Consider the following 24,023-nt stretch of genomic DNA (forward strand, 5'->3'; position numbering starts at 1 on the left):
GATTTCTTCTTATGTAATTTTAACTTTATATATATTTCCAAATACAGGCACTTGCTTTGGTATGGTATTACCATTTTGCTAATTCTGATTAAATAAAGGCATTTTATTTAAATATTAATTTGTCCGGTATTTTCTCTTGTCCATTATATGGAGTATTCCCTTGGTTTCCCCCACATATCCCTGCAAAAGACTATAATGGCCCCCCATGGCCTCGCAAACAGTATAGGGGCCCCACATAGCTGTGCAAACAGTATTTTACCCCCCATATAGCTCTACAAAAGACTATAATGGCCCCCCATAGCCTTACAAAGTATAATGGCCCCCACATAGCCCTGCAAACAGTATAATAGCCTTCACATTGCCCTGAAACAGTAAAATGGCGATCCCATAGCCCTGCAAACAGTATAACAGCCCCCACAAAGCCCTGCAAGCAGTATAACGGCCTCCCACATAGCACTGTAAACAGTATTAAGGCCCCCACATAGCCCTGCAGGCAGTATAATGGCCTTACATAGCGCTGCAAACAATATAATGGCCCCCCACATAGCACAGCCAACAGTATAATGATCCCCACATAGCCCTGCAAACAGTATAATGGCCTGTATATAGCCTTCCAAACAGTACAATAGCCCCCACATAGCCTTCCATATAATATAATGGCCTTATATTGCCTACTATATAATATAATGACCCCATATAGCCTTCAATATGATATAATGGCCCCATATGGCCTTCCACATAATATCATGGTCCCACATAACTTTCCATATATTATAATGGGTTCCACAAGTATTCATTGATCTGAAAAATAAATAAATAAAATACTTGCCTCTGCCTGGTCCCTTGCTGCTCTGTTCTCCTCAGCATGTCTCGGCACAACAGGCACATTGTAGTGACGTCAACGTGCCCGCTGTGCTTAGACATGAGATGCAGATGGAGAATGATGGAGGTTGGAAAATCACCTGATGCTCCCTCCTCCATCATTGCCTTCAACAGTATTGGCATCCAGGATGCCGATACAGATGAAAATGCGATACCAGGTGGTTACTGGCACCAAGCCTCAGACTCACAGACTCCATAGTGGTCGCGTCGTACCCCACTGCCACCAGGTTAATGCTAAAAAATACATATCTTATGCTAAATGCACTGCTGTAGACATAGTGGAGATTATGAAGTTTTAGGGTCTTGTGTTTTATATGGGGGATACTGAAGAAGTTAGAGATTCTGTAATATTGGAGTTCTGATATTTTATTTAACACTTCAATTTTCGACATGTCTATAATGTGGAAGGGCATTGAGACAATTTGCAATAGTTTTGACATTAAAACGAAAATTTGCACATCATTCAAAAAGCTACAGTATCTGTACACATTGCATCGATGGTACTATATAACGATTATCGGAAATGATAGATAAAAATATTCTTTGGTAATGTTTTTATTAATAAAAAAGAAAGAATAGAAAATCTGATGCATTGTTAAGTGATTCACACTCGTTTTTTGATACAAATGATAACTGCCAATTCCACAATTTTTTTCATCCAAATGGGCATGCGTGGCTCAGTGCAACTCATAATCAGATTGCTACTTTTTGAATGAATGAGCAATTCAAGCTGCATTTTTTTCTCATTTTACTCTTTATGTAAAAGATTTGCACAGTTAAAGCCAGACAGTTTATATATGCAATTTCTACCTAAATAATATCTTTTCCTACAGCCATTAAAGCAGCAGCTTTGCTGGAAGGCCCATACTCTGAAAATAACCAGCCTGTATTATGAAGACAGCACAAGTATTGTGATATCTGCGTCTGTTGATGGATCTATTAGGTAGCTGAGTTTTATTAATACAATTGTGCTCAAAAGTTTACATACCCCGGCAGAATTTTTGCTTTATTGGCCTTTTTTCAGAAAATTTGAATGATAACACCAAAACTTTTTCTCCACTCATGGTTAGTAGTTGGGTGAAGCCATTTATTGTCAAACAACTGTGTTTTCTCTTTTCAAATCAAAATGACAACCTAAAATAAGGAAATCCCCACAGCAGTAGGCACAAACGATTTCCTGAATTTCTCCTTCGTGCACCTAAGTAGGATTAGATGGCTGCTGAATGTGCTCTTCTGCTTCAAGAACAGCTCGTATAGTGGGTGTGTATTATTTTGCATTATAGCCCTACACTTCTTCTGAATCCTATCTTCCACTACCTCCTCAAAAGAGTCAAGATGGAGGCCAACAGCCACGCTTGCCTTCTTGATAAGTTTGTGGAGCTTATTAGCGTCAGCTACTCGCACACTACTGCCCAAGCAAATGATAGCAAAAAAGATGGCGCTTGCCACAATGGACTGGTAAAACATTTCGAGCATTTTACTGCACACATTGAGCGACCTGAGCTTCCGTAGAAAGTTGAGACTGCTCATTCCCTTCTTGTAAACCTTCTCCATATGACACCTCCAATCGAGTTTGCTGTCAAGGTGGACCCCCAAATATTTGTAGCTCTCAACCATCTCCACTTCCTGAACAGCAATAATGATCGGTAAGTATTCATCCTTTTTGCTTCTATAACTCACCACCATCTCCTTGGTTTTCTTCACATTTAGTTCTAGACAGTTAGTCTGGCACCAATCCAAAAAGTCAGAAACCACCCTTCTTTATTCCTCCTACCCCTGGTCCCTCACAATGCCCCCTACAATCACTGAGTCATGTGAGAATTTTTGGAGGTGACAGAGATCTGATTTATACTTACAGTCAGCTGTATACAATGTGAAGAGGAAGGGCGACAGCACTGTACCCTGAGGGGCTTCAACACTGCTCCGTACACTGCCAGATACCATCTCCCCCATCCTTACAAACTGCGGCCTGTCCGTCAGGTAGTCGCTTATCCAGTTCACCATCCCCTCATCTACCTCCATATCTGTCAACTTATTTCATAGTTAGGGCATCTGTAAGGTATTGAAAACATTTGTTGAAGTCAAAGAACATGGCGCGCACTGCAGTTCCCTCATTGTCCAAGAATGAATGTACTGTATGTAGCAGAGACACTACCGCATCATCCACCCCCAATCTCTGCTGGTACGCAAATTGTAGGGGGTCAGTGTAGGCCCTCACCCTCGGGCACAAGTAGGCAAGTACTTTTCTCTCCAACGACTTTATAGCATGAGATGTTAAGGCCACTGGACGATAGTCATGTAGGGAAGTCGGAAAAGTGATCTTGGGAACTGGCACCAGGTAGGTGGTCTTCCACAGCATTGGTACTCTCTGTAAGTGTAGGCTCCTGTTAAACAGGAGTTGGAAGACAGTACACAGTTGGTTTGCGCATGCTATGAGGGCACGTGGACTGAGGCCATCAGGCCCAGCTGCTTTGCCAATGACTAGTTTACTAAACTCTTTTCTCACATCGCTTGGGGAGACAGAGAAAGCAGACAGTTTTTCCCCCAATGTCAATGCTGCCAATGTTGTCAATGTTAATGCCAATGCTGCTATGTTGGTAAAACATAGATGACTTCCTTCAGAAGGCAGGAGACAAGAAAAAAGGGTTGCCTAACCTGGTCAACCCCTTGTTCAAATGGTCCTTTAAGAGCAGAAAATTCTTCCGTAGGAGGCCCCCTAGGGAGCAGAGTAGATGGCTTGAGGGGAAGAGGAAAGACAAGGGGTTCCTCTTCGGAAACTCCTCTCGGGTTAGGAAGACCACCAAGTGACGGTCCTTCCCAGGTGGGGGGTAGACTATCCTATTTCCTTCCAGCCTGAGAAAAGATCTCAAACAGCCTCTGGATACTAAACCTTGCCAGGACAGGTCTTAGGATAGACTTTCACTCTCTCCCTCCCCAGAAGTTTGTCGTGACTCCCCTATGGTCCTCTCTGGAGGAACAAGAGGCACTAAAGTGCGAGATTTTGGACCTTGTAAATAAGGCCATTCTCCGGGAAGTTCCCCCTCGAGAAAGAGGGGAAGGGTTCTACTCCCCGTTATTCCTGGTAAACAAACCAGATTGGTCTTACAGGACAATCATAAACCTGAGGGGGCTGAATGCTTATGTAAAAATTCAGAAATTCAAGATGGAGTCAATAAAGTCAACCGTCAAAATACTGTTTGCCAATTCTTTCATGATGGTTCTGGATCTGAGCGACGCATACTACCATGACCATGTCTCTATACACAAGGACTCCCAGAGTTTCCTCAGAGTAGCGGTCTCCATAAAGGGAGAGATAAAGTATTTCCAGTACCAAGCTCTTCCCTTTGGGTTATCAATAGCCCATCAAGAATTTACCAAGTTAGTGGTGGAGGCAATGGCACACCTGAGAGAACAGGACATTTTGATAGTCCCTTATTTGGATGACTTCCTGGTAATAGGCGACTCGGCTCAACTTTGCAGAGAACAGCTAAGCAGAGTAATGAATACTCTAATAGACCTGGGTTGGCTCCTAAACCTAATGAAGTCAAGACTCAAGAAAGGATGGTGCAAGAGTTTCTAAGATTACTACTAGACTCTTGGAAGCAGGAGTGCCATCTCCCAGAACAGAAAAAGGGGAAGATTTTAGACCAAAAGTCTCACAGAGCCCATTCAGGACTTTGAGGAAGGCCATAAGAGTCAGTGATAAGCGGTCATAAAGGAGCGCTTAGGAAGCAACCCAGGGGCAGACAAGGATGTCAGGTCTCCACCGCAGCTCCAGCCGAAAACCTCCAATGGAGGATAGGAGCAATGAGAAAGTGGAAAATGGTCTTAGGAGCGCAGGAAAGAGACTCAGACAAGAGATGGGTTTAAACAACAACGCTTTTCGACGGAAGATCCGTCTTCATCAGGTGGAAGCTTCCACCCGATGAAGACGGATCCTCCGTCGAAATGCGTTGTGGTTTAAACCCATCTCTTGTCTGAGTCTCTTTCCTGCGCTCTTAAGACCATTTTCCATTTTCTCTTTTGAGGAAGGCCATGCCACTGCTGGTTTCCCTTACTGCTTGTCTGCCAGCAGTTCAGTTGGCACAGCTACACACCAGAGGCCTACATTGTAACATCCTAAAGAACCAGGCCTCTTTAAAAGGTCACTTAGAGAGACACGTGACTGTCTTTAACCCCTATTCATTCCCTAAATTGGTGAGGAGATATCAGCAATCTGTCCAAAGGGGTCCCTTGGATGACAAAGGTGTCCCGGGCAGTTACCACCGATACAAACCCCACTGGATGGGGGGCTCACCAGGGTGACAGGGTTACTCAGGGGATTTGGAGAGACCAGGAACTCGAGGTATCCTCAAACCAAAAGAACTACTGGCAGTAAGTTATGCCCTGTCAGAATTTCTGGATACACTGCGGGGTCATCATGTGCGAGCATTTTCGGACTATCAGGTAGCAGTGGCCTATCTAAACCATCAAGGGAGAACCAGGTCACAGGCCCTAATGGACATAACATCCCAAATGCTCAGCTTGGCAGACAACAATCTCCTATCCCTCTTGGTACTACTTATTCGGGGGGAAAAGAATCAAAAGGCAGATTTTCTGAGCTGCACTCAATTAAGACAGGGGGAGTGGGCTCTCAACAAGTCTGTTTTCAAACAGATTGTAGAAATGTGGGGCCTCCCAGTCATAGATCTGTTTGCCAATACCAATATCAAGAAGGTAGATTGTTTTTGCTATAAATAATAAAAAAAAAAAAATTCAGCTCACCCCTGAGATGCTGTTCCAATCCAAGAGGAGCACAGCATCCTTGCTGCTGCACAGTGCTGAAGTTGATTGAGGAAAATAGAGTTGGAAACAGCTCAACACACAGGAAAAATTTAAAATTCACAGTCTTAATTATAAATTGGAAATCCTTTAAAATTGACAGTAATGAAAAAATGGGCATCTCAGACAACAAAGCAATAAAGATGGGTGGTGTGTATAACAAGAATCAATCCATATGCATTTCAAACTACATGGCTCTTGAACACTGGAAAAGTGTTTTTGCTCCCTAGATTCCAGAGGGAACCCTCAGGCCTTTATGATCCCATGGAATCAGAGCCTAGTCTATGCCTTTCCACCGTAGTTCTCATCCCAGCGGTGTGACGCTTCAGGGATTTGGCAGCGTCCGAGAGTGGACCCTCTGGGTCGTGGAACTGAGGCCCCCGGGGCGAGCGCACCAGGTGGAACCGACCCCTATACAGGGATTGTTAGGGGCAGGCCCGCGGGGGTCAGACACCGCAACAGCTGGAACCAAGAGGGGCGGCTCGAGGGACCGGAGTGGGCACAGGCAGAAGCGGGATACCGGACAGGAACCAAGGTACAGGACTCCATGCGGCTAGCGTGGGAAGAGGCATGGAACGGTATAGCAACAGGAACAACTAGGACAACAGATGGACAGAAGGCAGGAGTACTGGACAGGGAGCTGGACAGATACTGTAGGACAGAGCAGAGACAGGGACCAGAGGGGACAAAGGCTGTGGAACCAGGACCAGGCAGGACGGAAGACAGGCAGGGGGCAGGAGAGAGCACACAGTGGCAGAGACAATCAAGGCAGGGACAGTGGAAACCACGAGACAGAGACAGAGACTTAAGACTCGCTATAGGCGGCCAGATCAGTGCAGGCAAGGCACACGATAATCAGGCATCCTCCCTATATGGGAGACCCTGCTGGCAGGTGGTTGGCTGGCCGAGATCTGGCAGCCACCCACTGCAGGGTTAAACAATCGGACGGGCGTGTGCCCGCGCCCTAAGGCGCATGTGCGGGCTTGCAGCAGCCCAAGAGGAAGGAGGAGGGAGCGCGCGTGAGCAGGGAGGAGCGCGGCAGGCTGGGTGAGAGGACGCAGCGGCGGGACCCGATGCAGGTAGGACGGCGGCGGGCACAGCCACCGACGTTACAGTACCTCCCTCCTTACCTCTCCCCCTTATGAGATTGGCCAAAAACTTTTTCAGAATACGTGGGGCATTCACATTCTCCCGATGCTCCCAGAACCTCTCCTCTGGACCAAATCCCTTCCAATCGATAAGGAAGAAGGTTTTTCCTCTGATTCTTTTCATGGCCAGAATATCTTTAACTTCAAAGACGTTATCAGCCCCAATTGGCTGAGGAGAAGAAATGGGAGCAGGACGGAACCGATTGAGAGTGACAGGTTTAAGGAGCGAGACATGGAAGGTGTTAGGGACCCGGAGTGAAGCCGGCAACCTCAATTTGTAGGCAGCGTCGTTGATGTGTCCAAGTACTTCAAAAGGCCCTATGTACCGGGGGCTCAACTTGTACAAGGGAACTTTCAGATAGATATGTTTGGTTGAGAGCCAGACTTTGTCACCAGGATGGTAGGGTGGAAGATCCCTCCATCTCTTGTCTGCATGTTTCTTTATCCAGGCACTGGAGTCCACGAGAGACTCCCTGGTCTCTTTCCAGACTTGCGAAAACTCAGAGGCGAGAGCATCTGCCGCAGGAACCCTCGAAGACATGGAAATGGGCAGCGAGACGCCAGGGTTCTGGCCTGAGACCACAAAAAACGGTGACTTGGAGGTGGACTCATTAGGATGATTATTATGGGCAAACTGTGCCCAAGGAAGAAGTGAGACCCAGTTGTCTTGGTGGGCGTTGGAAAAGTGACGCTGGTAGGACGTCAGGATTTGATTGACTCGTTCCACTTGCCCGTTGGTCTGAGGGTGGTAGGCAGAGGAGAAGTCCAAAGATGTGCCCATAAGCCAACAGAGAGCTCTCCAGAATTGAGAGGTAAACTGGACTCCTCGATCAGACACAATCCGTTGAGGGAGTCCATGTAGTTTGAAGATCTGATGGATGAAGATTTCAGCCAACTCAGGAGCCGAAGGCAGACTGGGCAATGGGATGAAATGGACCATCTTGGAGAAGCAGTCTACTACCACTAGGATAGTTGTACACCCAGAAGAGCAAGGCAGGTCTGTCACAAAATCCATGGCAATTTGCCGCCAAGGAGCTTCTGGAACAGGTAACGGGTGAAGAAGACCGGAGGGTAGACTCCTCGGCACCTTGTTCTAGCACAAGTAGTACAGGAAGCCACATAATCCGTCACATCCTGGCGAAGAGAGGGCTACCAATAGTAACGAGAGAGAAGCAAGAGGGTTCTCTTGATCCCGACGTGTCCTGCAATTTTGGACGAGTGCCCCCAGCGTAGTACTTCCAGTCTTTTGCCCTGTGGGACAAAGGTTCTGCCTGGCGGAAGGGTGGAGAGGCTCACGGGAGCCATGGTGATCACTTTTGCAGGCTCGATGATATGTGATAGGGCGTCCTCCATCTCAGGTGACTGCAAAGACCTGGAGAGCGCATCTGCCTTGGTGTTCCTATTCCCGGGTCGAAAATGGAGCTTTAAGTCGAAGCGAGAAAAATACAGTGACCATCTGGCTTGCCTGGAATTGAGTCTTTGGGCGGACTGACAATAGGCTAAGTTCTTGTGGTCCGTGAAGATAGTAAAGGGGTGAACCGCCCCCTCGAGCAGATACCGCCATTCTTCCAGAGCCATCTTTATGGCGAGCAACTCCTGATCACCGATTGAATAGTTACGCTCAGCAGGGGAAAAGGACTTAGAAAAAACCCCACAGGGAACCAGATGTCCAGATGATGCCCGCTGGGAAAGAACTGCCCCGGTGGAGGAGGCATCCACCTCTAGGATGAAGGGCCTACTGGCTACAGGGCAATGCAAGATTGGTGCTGACGCAAAGGAGCGTTTCAGGGCAAGAAAGGCGTCTTCAGCCTCAGGAGACCAGGTGTTCGATTTAGTTCCTTTTAGGGTCAGGAGCGTCATGGGCTTGGTCACTGAGGAAAAGTGAGGAACAAACTGTCTGTAATAATTGGCAAATCCCAGGAAGCGCTGAATGGCTTTCACACCGACAGGACGAGGCCATCTGAGAACAGCAGAGAGTTTTTCGGGGTCCATCTTCAGCCCAGAATCCGTGATTATGTAACCCAAGAAAGGCAACGAGGTTTGCTCAAACAGGCATTTCTCTAATTTAGCATAGAGGTGATTCTCCCGAAGGCGTTGTAGGACCAGGTGAACACTTATCCTGACCGGCAAGCTCGTCCTTTATTTTGCCCGAGAGACGTCTCCAGAAGGCTCCAACCAGGGCCTCATTATTCCACCCAAGTTCCGAAGACAGTGTCCAGAAGCAAATGGCATACTGTCCCACGGTAAGGGAACCCTGACGGAGGTTAAAAAGAGCCTCAGTAGTAGAAGCCAACCGTCCGGGCTCGTCAGATACCTTGCGGAACATGTCAAGAAAATTCTGGATACTGGAAACCACAGGATCATCCCTCTCCCACAAGGGATTCACCCAGGCCAAAGCCTCCCCCTCAGGGTGGGACACTATAAACGCCACTTTAGCTCGATCTGAGGGGTATTGCTGGGGTAGAAGCTCAAAGTGCAGTCTGCACTGTTTCAAGAAACCCCAGCATAGCTTGGGGTCCCCGCTATACCTAGGGGGCTTCCCCAGGCGAGGTGGCGGGTGAGATGCTGGATCCCGTGGTTGGGCAGAGGCAGCTGCGGAGGACTGCAGGGAGAGTAGTCGATCATCGATGGACGCCATATAACTTAAGATGTGGGACTGGGCATCGCGCTGCTGCCCGAGCTCCTGCGCGAGCTCCTGCTGGAGGCCTACTAACAGGGAAGCGTTCCCTGGGTCGGTGGTTTGAAGGGCGGAAAGCCGGGTGTCCATGGACTTCATGAAGGACATGATCCGGGTCTGGTTTTCCCGTAAGAAAAGCAATTCCTTTTGCGTGGCGACCGCGGCTCCAGCGGGGTCCATGGCCTGATTATACTGTGACGCTTCAGGGATTTGGCAGCGTCTGAGAGTGGACCCTCTGGGTTGCGGAACTGAGGCCCCCAGGGCGAGCGCACTAGGTGGAACCGACCACTATACAGGGACTGTTAGGGGCAGGCCCGCAGGGGTCAGATTCCACGACAGCTGGAACCAAGAGGGGCGGCTCGAGGGACTGGAGTGGACACAGGCAGAATCAGGATACCGGACAGGAACCAAGTTACGGGACTCCGTGCGGCTAGCGTGGGAAGAGGCACGGAACGGTATAGCAACAGGAACAACTAGGACAACAGACGGACAGAAGGCAGGAGTACTGGACAGGAAGCGGGACAAATGATGTAGGACGGAACAGAGACAGGGTCTGGAGGGGACAAAGGCTGTGGAACCAGGACTAGGCAGGACGGAAGATAGGCAGGGGGCAGGAGAGAGCACACAGTGGCAAAGACAAGCAAGGCAGGGACAGGGGAAACCACGAGACGGAGACAGAGACTTAAGACTCGCTATAGGCAGCCAGATCAGTGCAGGCAAAGCACACGATAATCAGGCATCCTCCCTATATGGGAGACGCCTGATATATCCCCTGCTGGCAGGTGGTTGGCTGGCCGAGATCTGGCAGCTGCCCACCGCAGGGTTAAACAATCGGACGGGAGCGCGCCCGCGCCCTAAGGCGCATGTGCGGGCTTGCAGTAGCCCGAGAGGAAGGAGGAGGGAGTGCGGCAGGCTGGGTGAGAGGACGCAGCGGCGGGCCCCGGTGCAGGTGGGACGGCGGCGGGCACGGCCGCCGACATTACAAGCGGTTCTAAGGAATATCAGGGAGGACAAATCGAGATTAATTCTGATAGCCCCCTTTTGGCTGAAAAGAACTTAATTCTCCTGGCTGAGGATAATGTCAATCACTGATCCTTGGGTTCTACTGGAACTTCCGCACCTTCTTTCTCAGGGACCGGTGTTCCACCCTCAGGCAGCGAACCTCCATTTGACAGCATGGAATTTGAAAGGATGCTGTTGAGTGATAGAGGGTTTTCACCAAATCTGAATTCCACACTGCTAAAGAGTAGGAAGATTGTTACCACAAGAGCTTATGGGAAAACCTTGAGAAGATTCATATCCACCTCAGGGGTAAGAATCCAGGATGGGGTTCCAATTACAGCAATCCTAGAATTCCTGAAGAAAGGGTTGGAACAAGGTCTGGCGACCAGCACCTTAAAATATAGGGAGTCAAGGCCTCCAAAAGTACCTTGGCGAGGTAGATTAAAGATGCAATAGCTGTGGCCTAGTCATTTAGTGGGAATATTGCCCTGGTGGGTCTAAGAGCTCATTCTACAAGAGTGGTGGCAACCTTCTGGGCAGAAAGGTTGGCAGTATCAATAGAGCAGATGTGTAAGGCTGCCACTTGGACTTCACCGTCTACCTTTTTCAAGCACTGGCTGGACCTAGCCTCTTCTTCTAACCTAAAGTATAGGAGTAGCCCCGGCACACTAATGACATGAAAGTAGAGTCTTTGCAACGACAGTCTTTTTTGTTGTGATTTTATTTTTTGTGAAAAAAGATGGTATTACAATCCACCGTTTCAGCTCTACATCTCGAGCTTTCATCAGGGATATGACTTGGTCCTTGGTTTTGGGGTGTGTGTATAGGTGGTATAGGTTTGCCTTTGTAGTCCAGCTGCTGGAGCGGTACCTATAGTGACCACGATGTGTAGGGTCAGCACGTGACTCCCGTCCTTATGTCCTAAGTCTAGTCAGGTGTAGAGGAGGCCTAATCTACCTCGCCAAGGTACTTTTGGAGGCCTTGACTCCCTATATTTTAAGGTGCTGGTCGCCAGACCTTGTTCCAACCCTTTCTTCAGGAATTCTAGGATTGCTGTAATTGGAACCCCATCCTGGATTCTTACCCCTGAGGTGGATATGAATCTTCTCAAGGTTTTCCCATAAGCTCTTGTGGTAACAATCTTCCTACTCTTTAGCAGTGTGGAATTCAGATTTGGTGAAAACCCTCTATCACTCAACAGCGTCCTTTCAAATTCCATGCTGTCAAATGGAGGTTCGCTGCCTGAGGGTGGAACACCGGTCCCTGAGAAAGAAGGTCCGGAAGTTCCAGTAGAACGATGTGTAGGGTCAGCACGTGACTCCCGTCCTTATGTCCTAAGTCTAGTCAGGTGTAGAGGAGGCCTCCTCTACACCTGACTAGACTTAGGACATAAGGACGGGAGTCACGTGCTGACCCTACACATCGTGGTCACTATAGGTACCGCTCCAGCAGCTGGACTACAAAGGCAAACCTATACCACCTATACACACACCCCAAAACCAAGGACCAAGTCATATCCCTGATGAAAGCTCGAGATGTAGAGCTGAAACGTTGGATTGTAATACCATCTTTTTTCACAAAAAATAAAATCACAACAAAAAAGACTGTCGTTGCAAAGACTCTACTTTCATGTCATTAGTGTGCCGGGGCTACTCCTATACTTTAGCTTTGTTTTTTTCCCCAGAGCACCTAAGTTGGGGTTTGAGCCTGTCATATCTACTTTATATCTTCTTCTAACCTAACCTTTGGGAGAAGGGTTCTTCAGGCTGTGGTCCCTCCCTAAGTTACAACTTTCTGTAATTCTCTTCATGGTGCTGTCATGGGCGAAGGAGAAAGACGTAGTTACTTACCGGTAACGGGATTTCTCATAGCCCATGACTGCACCTGTTTATTCCTTCCCATGCGTGGTGATCACGTTCTCACTGTTTGTAGCGTGATTTATGTATAGACATGGTGTGTTTTACTGATAAGTATTATGATAAAGATATATAATTGTTGTCATTAACCTTGAGGTCCTCCTATGCTCTGTAAACCAACTGATGCGAGGGAGAGGTACCACCCTTTTATCTGTAGGTTTCCTGACCCTGTAGGGCGGATCCCCTCTCTCCCTGGTGTTGTCATGAGCTATGAGACATCCCCTTATCGGTAAGTAACTATGTCTTCCTTGGATATCATAGATCCGTTGACAATTCTTTTGCTTTCCCCATAACTCACAATCCAAAAATGTCACTGGCTTGATGAAACCCAGAAACTCACACTTTTATGCACACACGCTGATTACAAGCAAATAGGTCACAGGTGAGGATGTTACCTTTAGTAACCATTCAAACCCAACTTCTGTGTCAACTTCTGTGCACATTATCAGGCCAAAATCACCAGGGTATGTCAATTTTTGATCAGGTTCATTTGGATGTTTTAGGTTGTCGTTATGATTTACAAAGAGAAAACACAGTAGTTTGACAATAAATAGCTTCACCCAACCACTAACCATGAGTGGAGAAAAAGTTTTGGTATTATCATTCACATTCTCTGAAAAAAGGTCAAAAAAGCAAAAATTCTGCCTGGGTACAGTATGCAAACTTTTGAGCACAACTGTAGCTGAATGATTTTCCTTAAAGGGGTTGTCTGATATTTTGATAAAAGTTTGCAGACTTTTGATTCCTTACTGTGTGCGCATTGCATGCTGTCAGAAGTATTGGCCACAAGAGCTGGTGATAACTTGCTACAAGTATTCATTTTATTATTATTACACCGTATTTTTCGGATTATAAGACATTCCAGATTATAAGGGGCAACCCAAATTTTGAGGAGAAAAATAAGATTTTTTTTTAATAAAATGGTGGTGCTTCTTATAATCCATGCATCATATAGCTTACCCGGGGTGGTGGCTGCGGTGAAGCGGGGTCCCAGGGTTGCTACTGGAGGAGGCAGGAGAGGGGTGATGCTGCATGCAGGGATGAGGGGTGTTCTGATGTGCGGTGCGCCGCTGTGGGTGTATGGTGCTGCGGGGGGTGTCCGGTGGTGCTGCGGGGGTGTCTGGCGCTGCTGCGAGTGTCTCTGACACTGCTGTAAGGGTCTCCAGTGCTGTTGCGTGGGTCTCTGGCACTTGTGCGGGGGTCTCTGGTGCTGCTGCAAAATGTCGGCAGAGCCCGCGCAGCACCAGAGACCACTGCAGCACCGCCGGAGACCCCCACAGCGCTGGACACCTCGGAGCACCGCCGGGCACCCCTCTTCCCAGCCTGCGGACTGCAGCAACGGTACCTGTAAAGTATATACACATTATAAGACGCACCCCCATTTTCCCCCAAAAATTTTGGGAAAAAAGTGGGTCTTATAATCGGAAAAATATGGTACTTGTAGGCTATGTTCGCCATTTGCATTTTTGCTTTTTTATTTTAATTTTAAGCTGTATTTTACAGTACCAGTAAATGCTATCAGATTTCAGAAATCTCATGCACACACATTGTTTATTTTTTTTAACTGATTTGGAAATCTACTGCACTTTTGCAAACTGCAATATGCCACTTCTTTCAGCGTTTTTGCAGCATTTTTTCACCCATAGAAAGCAATGAGTAAGCACAAAAATTCAGCAAAAAACGCAGGTTTTGCTGCGTTTTTGATGCAAAAACCTAAGGAAGTTGCATCACATTTTTTTGAGGGGGCACTAAACATTATCAGCATGCAGCAAAAAAACGGATCAAAAACTCAGCAAAACCTGCTTTTTAAGCAGATTCTTTACTGCCACAGGAACAGGTTTTGCCTGCAGAAAAAAAACGCAACATGTGAACATAGCATCACCATTTTCTGCAGTGCTTTACAGACATCATCCTAACTGTCCCCATATGAGTTTATAATCTGAATTTCCTATAAGTATGTCTTTCGTCTTTGGAGTGTGGGAGGGTACCTAGAGGAAACCCATGCAAACACAGGGAGAACATACAAACTTCTTACAGATGTTGTCCTTGGTAGAATATGGATCCAGGACCTCAGCACTGCAAAGCAATAGTGCTAACCAGGGGGCCACCGTGCTGCCCAATTTGTATGCTTATGGCCACATTCCGACTAGACATGCTCAGCCTCGCTAATCACATGTATTGAGCAAGGCTGTGCACAACTAGTTGGCCCCATGGATGAAAATAGCATACTTTCGGTCACGTGAACCCTTGCAGGCACATAAAGTGACTGAAGACTTTAATCATAATACCGGACAACCCCTTTAACTATTATGTTATACACCTATATCTTACAAAACCTGTAAATGTTTTATCTGCAGACTGTGGCATGCTTCAAATGGACATTACATTGGTTACTTTGGGCAGAGAAGAGCTTATGTGTTAACTGATCACAAAGAATTTATTCTACCATTTGATATACATGAGATGCCTGTTCAGAGTAAATCAGAGATAAAAAAGAAAGAAAACTATGAAATTCAACTTGTCTTTGACAATGAAAGGTACATTGTTTGCAAGTAATATAAAGAAAAAAATCTTTCTTGCATTTATAATTAACTATATGATCATATGGTATTGTGCGAATGATACTTGAAATGTTGTAACTAGCATTCATCAAGAGTTTGGTAAACCTGACCCCAGATTATAGGTTTTCAGGGCTATGTTTGCGTATGTTTACACATGCATACAATTCTATGAATCATTGATTTAATATTATTGCATTTTGGGGCCTGGGTAATTTATTTATTTATTTTTAAATCCAGATTATGGTTTTTACTCTTTAGTTCAGCAGTGCTAAGTTCTAAAATATATGCATTCCCCATGATTTCATCCTCTCCTTTCTTGTGGTTGAACTTGATGGCTATTTCTATTTTTCATGCATACTAGTCATACACAATAGAATCAAACTCCCAGCATTCTTTTTTTAAAGTATTTATTTTCTGGTTTTACTATTATAGCAATAAAAAGCATACAATTATGTGTGGGTCAGGTAATCTATATCCAAAATAGTCAAAATGGATTCAAGCAAAGTTGATTTAGAACACATTGCACATGTCAGAAGTTACAATAGACAATAAGTAACTAATATTAGTAAGGTGATCAGATGTGACCGGATACCACATGACCCCCATGTCTATACCCTTGACTTAGGAAAGTCTGACTGACGGCTTCACTGTAATGACCCCTCCCAAAACCCACACTTACCCCTTCTTAACTTAAATAAGACACGACTGCGTGACATTGGATGTAAAAGGCCACAGCAGCCCCATTTATTAACACCAAACAAGCAATAACATTTTATCCATAAACGTAGAAATATTCCATAAACATAACCACCAGCAAAAGGAGGGGGGGTAAATGAAGAGTCCATTGTACATGATTGCAACACCAGCTCCACCACGTGCCCTCAGCCGCACCACACCGGCTCGAGGACACCCAGCCGAGTGTTGCAAAACCCATTGTACATGATTGCAACACCAGCTCCACCACGTGCCCTCAGCCGCACCACACCGGCTCGAGGACACCCAGCCGAGTGTTGCCCAACCAATGTCCTGCTGGGACCCAGCCCAGCAGGGACCCACGTTAACATGCCCCGCTGTGACCGAGCACAGCAGGGTCCCACGTTAACATGTCCCGCTGTGACCCAGCACAGCTGGGACCCACCTTAACCAAGTATACCATTGCACCACCAGGGGTAACCCGCTCCTGCACTGGGTTCACCCCCCCGCTCTTTGTGCAATCCACCGACTTCAAATACCTCCCTCCTTTCCGCCACCGCGAGCACGTATGACACCTTGTACGTGCGAGTACCACAACCAAAACCCAACCCGAGCCGACTCTGCGGCTCGAGTAACCAATGTTTCTGTACCAAGACCAATCAATCAAAACTGATCCCCATTAGACCTCACGATGCCAACCTACACCAAAATACCAGTATAACAAGGTCAGCCACACCCAAGACCTGCAACTAGCCAACCGCATCGTCCAATCCTATGCACCGCCTGCGCGACCAGTCCCCAACCTGAGCCGCCGCCTCTGCCTCGTTGAGACCGCAACATTGCAGGCGCCTCCGAAAATTATACTTCACCTAATAATTAATCAAAGCCAACCATTATTGCCGTGAACAAAAGAACCTACATTGGTTCCCCAAACCTCCGATAGATTCTTGAAAATGTGCCCAGTAAAACCCACTATGTAGTCATTCCAGACAGGAGCCCCTATGGACACCAACATGAGCACGGCTCCCAGGCAGAAAATTGCACTCCACCTGATAATAATCAAAGCCAACCATTATAGACGTAACAACAGAACCTACACTGGTTCCCCAACCTCCGACAGATTCTTGAAAAACGTGCCCCACTATATAGTCATGAACAACAACACGAGCATGGCTCCCAGGCAGGAGCATTCAGGCCCGATGTCTCAGATCAAACTCCTTGACGCCCCAGCGACCAAGTCTCCACCACACACGTGCAGTACCAAAAACGCTGTTGGTCCCGTCAACCCTGCGTGATAGCATCTATCTTAAAATATCCACCCAACTAGAAAACATAAACCAATCCACCCCGTAATCACCACGACCCGGAACGAATTAATTGTGTGCATCACCCGTGCACTTCGAACCCAGAATCACAACACTATTGTTGCCACCCTCTTACCAAAAGTGAGATGTACTCCGCACCCATTCCCCGCTGAACTGCGGATTCGACACTACTCACAAAAGAAAGAAAAGCGACTCCACACCACCTGAAGTCCAGGAAAACTCAGACACACATCACGTCTCCCGAAAACCCCAGACACCATAAACCCGGGCCATCCGTCAAAACATTGCACTCACCGATGCCCGATGCTTGTCCACCACTCAGCCTTAAAGCACCGCAAAAAGCACCCCTAAACGGAGCACAGCCCCAGACGATTACCAGGTCCTTAGAATCATTAAAAGTCAATGCACATCGCACTAGTTTCCCCTGCCACAGCGTACCACCAGCCCGACATTAATGAAAGTAATGTTATAGCTGCAACCTGCTCACCCACTACCTAAAGTACACCTCCCCCGCAGCAGCGCTGCACCACAACCGTGTCCCCATAATACCAGCCGGTCCTGACAAGTGCGCATAACGGAATAAATGACATAGCCATGTATTGCCGGACGGGCTACACCCACGCGGGAGACCATTCACATGGCCATCGAAACAACATGTCCTGCCTCATGCTCTATACAGAATTCCTGACAAATGGAACAACACCCGCTGGATAAACAAACCGTTCACCAACCAGGACCCCCGAGACCAGTAAAGCACACGCTGGGTTACCCAACTCAAATGTTGCATCATCCTTGCGCAACACTTCACCCTGGCCCCCCCGTCCGGGGGCACCCAAAAAGAAAAGACTCTAAGGAGAGCTGTATACCCAGAAGGCAAAGCAGGACCAGCTGCACCCACAATAAACCTCCTAGCCCATTGTAACAAAAAACTATCCACTCTGTATAATAAACTCCTATGTAGCTGCAATCAACGGCTGTAACAAATACCACCCGATACAGTCTGCCAAAAGCTCAATCGGCAACCCTAAAGAACCGCAGTGAGAACCCACCAGTCCTTACGTACAAAAGTTGTTAAAACTGCCCCAGGGCAGTCACGACCACCAAATTACCGTAAGAACGCCATATGACTGCAGATCATGCAAAAACCCCCAGTGGATCGTAGCCCCACGTATTCAATAACCAAAATCAACCCCCCAAAACAGCAGAGCGATATACACGGGAACCTAATAACGACCCCCGACCTGACACGATGTACTCGTTAACCTAACCTGACTTAGACATAGGGCCCCAAGTGAATCAAACACTTTGACTTATCCAAACACATGATAACCGCAACAACGCCCTGAGCATGAAGAAACCCAAAGTAGTCAAGGGTTGGACCATGAACAGAAATAAGCACACCACCTTCCCTAATACCAGATAGTAGTCCCAGGTTGGACCATGAACAGAAAATAAGCACTGCACCATCCCTAATACCACATAATCCCCGACTACCACACAGAAACCAAACCACGGACCTCAACAACCGGACATTGACCAACCATAACCCCAGCTCCACGCCATATCTACGTACCCCCCAGAAATTAACCAGGAAAACAAATCCGGTAAAAGGTCAACTCCAAGCCCCCCGGGGGAAATGTCATCCATTGCTGCCAGAAAGGCAGGTTCCCGAAAGATCTGCCATCCCAAGCATCTCGACCTCACCAGAACGTCTGCCGCAACAAACCAAAATGCCCCTAGTGAACATGAAAACCCATAGTACACTCAAAAGCCCCTATTGGAGAACCGAACCCGGCATATAAATAAAACACACCCTAATGAAAACTCGACCACCTACCCCCTCACCTCTGACCAGCAATAGAACACACCCCACTGTAACGTGAAAGATTAAGCCGCCCGATGCACTACCCAAACAGATCACCACGTCAGTGAACTGCCATCCAACCCTTATGAAATACTAGGCGCGGCGATAAAACTGCTCACCACATCAGTGAACTACCATCAAGCCCTTATCAAATACTAGGCGCGGCGATAAAACTGCTCACCACATCAGTGAACTACCATCAAACCCTTATCAAATACTAGGCGCGGCGATAAAACTGCTCACCACATCAATGAACTAACATCAACCCTTATCAAATACTAGGCGCGGCGATAAAACTGCTCACCACATCAGTGAACTAACATCAACCCTTATCAAATACTAGGCGCGGCGATAAAACAGCTCACCACATCAGTGAACTACCATCAAACCCTTATCAAATACTTGGCGCGGCGATAATCCTCCAGCCCAAAGACCCCATGCCTATAACAATAAACCATAAAACTGGCATGGATATGGCTATCCACCACCGCTCTGCCAATATCCGTATCACCACCTGAATTACTCACAAACCGCCATGGAATCACCACCAGTCATACACAAACACCCAGAGAATGCAAGCACAATTATACTAACCAAAATAAAATGATGTCGTCACCTATAGATATACCCACTATCATAAAAGCAAACTAGCATGAAATTAAAAAATACCTCCCAACACTCATGAAGCGCAACACAGAGGGGGGGAGGTTGGCGCTCCAGCCGCAGGCAACACCTCCTGAATCTGGCACCCAACGCCGGGGGAACGCGACGCCGGACCACATGACCTGTGGCCCCTGGCAGCTGAAGGGTGGCCACATGACCGAGCCACCACCCGCTTCCCCCCAGCGCCGCGAGAAAGGAAATGAGGCCGGTGAAGTCACACACCACCTCGCCACCGGGCTCCTTGCCGCGTCACGTCACCGCCGTCCACCGATGCCGATGACCGCGCCGGGTCAGGTGACCACGCCGGGTAACGTGGCCGCGACGTGCGTGTCACCACTGTATGACGCGATCCGAAATGGAGGGGAGGCCGGCCACGTCACTCACCGCCCCGTTACCTTGCTGCCTGCTTCTCGACTTCTGGCTCCGGCCCCGCGATGTCTTCTGCAACAGGTCTGCTAATGGGGCTCATCCTCCGCTGCAAACTTAACTCCGGGCTGAGGTGCTCAGGAGGCCGTGATCGTCGCTGCCGCTTCGGAGGCAGAGGGGTCCCATCTTCTCCGCCGTCGCCATCACCAGACCATCGCTGCAGCTGTTCCTTCATCCACTGCTGGCCGCGCTGCTCCATCATCCTCTTCATCTGTGCCACGAGGTATACCATCTTCTGGATCCAAAGATTCAAGCTGAAGTCCCAGATGTGAGGAGCTGACGATTCCGGACGTCTGCAAGGTAAGGAATGACCATCCCCCCACAGTTCTGCCATATATATACATCCCACTACTGACCACTCCCTGCCAACTCACATTGCACAATAAGCCCCATAGCTCCAACCCACACCTTCCCCACAAGCACAAAGCACTACTGACCACTCCCTGCCAACTCACATTGCACCATAAGCCCCATAGCTCCAACCCACACCTTCCCCACAAACACAAAAGCACTACACCTTACCCTTCACTAACCCTCAGGCCTAGCATCCCTCCTTAGTCATGTGCGCCCTCCCTGTAGCCCCTTTGGGGCAGGCGTCCGGGCTTGCCTTTGTAGTACAATACTCATGCAGTCAGTGGTGCAGTGGCAATTTGAGCATTTAACCATGGGTCCCAAATCTAGAGGAATTTATCTGAAGCCTTTCTATCTGAACCAACTCACATGAAGAGATGAACTGGAATATAAGTTGGTGTGCATGTTCACACTGGCCACCAAACAGACAAAACTCAAGATAAAAACATAAAAATCAAATACTCTGCAGTAAATAGGTAAACTGATAAAGTGGCCTCCCTTTTCTTTGAGCTGGATATTACATTCATGAAGTACCCCATGCCTGGGTGTCCATTATCTGGGCTCAGTAATTCTCAGCCCTAATCCACATGTACATCTCTTGATAAATGGTAAGGTTTTAATAGTAGAGGTTAGGACTGTCCCAAATAGGGTCACCGTGACGTGGTGGTGTAATAAAATGCAGGTACTGAGGATGTCACCATGTATCCAAGACAGACCAAGAGTTAAAGGTTTATTTACAGGGATTTTCTCTCCACGCAGGGAGGAGCAGAAGGGGGTTAAATGTGACAGTGTAAAACAGTAAAGCAGCACAATTGAAGTAAAGAAAGCAATAAAACAGTAATGCAGCATTGAAAAGGTTAAACTAAGATAATGCTAACTTATCAGGGGGAAAGCTTGATTGAAGAGTCTAGTTCTTCCACGTTGGCAGTGACAACAGCGGCGCTTGAGTGTCTCTAAAGTCTCCACTCTGAATGAAGTTGGGGCCTCCAGGGGTTAAAGCAAGAAGCAAGGGAGATGATGTGAACTGAGTCTCTGTATGATACCACACCTGTCTCTCTGCAGGAATGATGCTACTCACACTGTGAAGTCTCTTTACCACACTCAGGGGCTTTGGCTTGTCACTGCGGTCCCTGGGACTGCACGCTCATGTCACTGTCTCTGCACTGTCAGGTGGGAAGTCTCCTTTAGTCACGGAGGCTACCGAGTCCATGTACTCACATACAGCACTCTCATCGCCTCGTCCTTCAGTCTCAGTCCATTGACTGGGGGTTCTCTCTCTTTGGGAGCGCAGTGCTGCAGCCTGCTCTCTGTCCCGCGCGCTCTGCTCTCTGTCTGGCGTGCTCTGCCTTTGCAACCTCACCCTGCACAGCTTCCTGTCCACCACCCCTTTCCTTTGGTCACTGCCCCCCATGGTCACATGGTTCAGTCGGTCTGGGCCAGAAAGTCTTCCTCCCAGCAACTCTGCTGTCTGGCTAGAGGTTTCCGGACACGGAGCAGTTGAGAACTCCTTTTAGGCTCTTCTTCCTCTTCACCCCCTTACAGTGAGATGGCCTTTTAATTTTTTTATCAAAATTATGTTAACTAAGTACTTTATATTATATTCAGGCACTATTACTGTTTATTTACTGAAGGATATTTGCTTTTTATGTTTATATCTTGGGTCTTGCCCCTTTACCTGAGTAAGGGGAATTTAAATTGAGCATATAATCAGTTCCTGTGCGCAACGGCCACATTTGGAAAGCACATGGACTCATTATAGCCAGTGTCCTAGTGCGCATGGCCAATTTTCCTCACTGTCGGCTGGTCTGCATGGGAAGCATTGCAGCACTATTCTGGTTAGTTTTGCAGCCCAGAATAATGCATGCAATGCAAAGGCAACATCGATACCTGTCCGTAGTGCACATGAGCACAGTGAGCTGCAAATCAAATCAGTCATATCTACAGTTTGTGTAAGTAACTGTTTATTTTTCAATATGACCATCTAACCCAAGCCTAAATTTGTGGCCTGGCAGTCTTTTAATAGAAATCTCTAAGATATTCCAAATTGTCTAAAAATTTATTTTTAGATTCAAGTCAAGAAAATTTGATCCAGTGCTGAACAAGGATTTGAAGTATTTTGAAGCTCTTTCTCATCCCAAAGTAGGTGTAAAAATCTAAAATATGGAGTATATTGACAGTTAAAATATTGACTTAACTTAGTTGACGAAAGTACAATATACCTTTTTGTATACTTTAGTATAAATCTTGAGTTATGCATAACAAAGCTGTCTAAGGCTGCGTTCACACGTTCAGGTTTTTTTGCGTTTTCGCGGCGGTTTTTACCTCTCAATTTTGTAGCGAAAACGCAAAAAAACAGCATCCCATTTATTCCTATGGGATTCCACAATACTGTGCTAATGCTCTGGATTTTCCCGCAGCGGAATCGCATCGCGGAAAAATCCGCAGCATGCTCATCAATTTTGCGGAATCACGGCGATTCTGCCCACATAGGAATGCATTGTTCTGCTTACTTTCCGCATGTGGCTGTGCACACCATGCAAAAAGTAAGCAGAACATTTGCGGATGGTACCCACAGTCCGGAGGAGAGGAGACTGTCCTCCGGGCTCTGGGTACCATATCCCTGTAAAAAATAGAATTAAAATAGAAAAATCGGGTTATATTCACCTTCCGGCGTCCCGCGCAGCGTTCCCAGGCTTCAGTGATACACGTGGCAGTAATGCATTGCGATGCCTTTGCTGACGTTGCGTCTCGTGATGCTGTAGCGGTCTCGCGAAACCGCGACGTCAGAAAAGGTCATTGCCGCAATGCATCACTGGGAACAGGACCTGTTGGAGCATGGCGGAGGCCTGGGGACGCTGTGCGGGATGCCGGAAGGTGAATATAACCCGATTTTTTTTTTTGTTTGACGAGTGTGACCAACCTGTCAATCAGTTCTCCAAGCGATGCTACAGATCGCTTGGAGAACGCTAGCATTCTGCAAGCTAATTACGCTTGCAAATCGCTAGTTTTTCCACGGGAAAATCGCGGGAATTTAAAATGCGATTTTCCCGCAGAATGTGAACTTAGCCTAACACTGATAGCAAATTTGGTGCATACTATTTACTGTGTTTTTTGGACAGGTAAGCTAGGTTCCCACAATGAGCTTTTGGTGAGTTTTTGATATTGCAGAATTTTTGCACATATTATTTAAATTAGGTAACTTGTCTTTTTTCATTCTTTTTTATCATGCATTTTTATTGCTGTTTTGATGCTGCAGTTTTTGTTTGGTGTGTCATTCTAAGGGTACCGTCACATTTAGCGATGCACCAGCGATCCCGACCACGATACGACCCGGTCACGATCACTCGTGCATCGCTAAATGGTTGCTAGTGAGCTGCCAAACAGGCAGATCTCACCAGCGATGCAGCAGCGGTTGGCGGTCGTTACTTACCTGTCAGACGCGGCGATGAAGACGTCCTCCCTCCCGCGTCCACGCGGCGCTCGTCGGCGCCAGCAGGAAGTGGCCGATGAGAAACGGCCCAGGACGTTCTCGCGTGATCAGCGATAGACAGCGTGGGAGCCGGTCGGAGGTAAGTATCACACATAGCGATATCGCTAGAAATATCACTGCTGCGTCACAAAATCGGTGACGTTATAGCGATATTGCTAGCGATCTCGCTTAGTGTGACGGGTCCTTAAGCTGCTTTGTTTTTCA

The 24,023-nt window shown here is 47.4% G+C and overlaps 1 protein-coding gene across 1 annotated transcript in view; it reads left to right on the forward strand.

Annotated features, from left to right (window-relative positions):
* Positions 1–15,129, forward strand: part of LOC141055732 (WD repeat-containing protein 64-like) — a 113,019-nt gene extending 97,890 nt beyond the window's left edge. Inside the window, exons 19-21 of the mRNA XM_073552421.1 lie at positions 1,716–1,825; positions 14,804–14,983; positions 15,090–15,129. Of these exons, the coding sequence (XP_073408522.1) occupies positions 1,716–1,825; positions 14,804–14,983; positions 15,090–15,129 (330 nt within the window). The remainder of the gene's footprint in view (positions 1–1,715; positions 1,826–14,803; positions 14,984–15,089) is intronic.
* Positions 15,130–24,023: the final 8,894 nt, after the last annotated feature.

The sequence above is a fragment of the Dendrobates tinctorius genome, unplaced genomic scaffold (genome assembly GCF_039654945.1).
Source record: "Dendrobates tinctorius isolate UK_male_01 unplaced genomic scaffold, ASM3965494v1 ptg000191l, whole genome shotgun sequence".
Classification (NCBI taxonomy): Eukaryota; Metazoa; Chordata; class Amphibia; order Anura; family Dendrobatidae; genus Dendrobates; species Dendrobates tinctorius.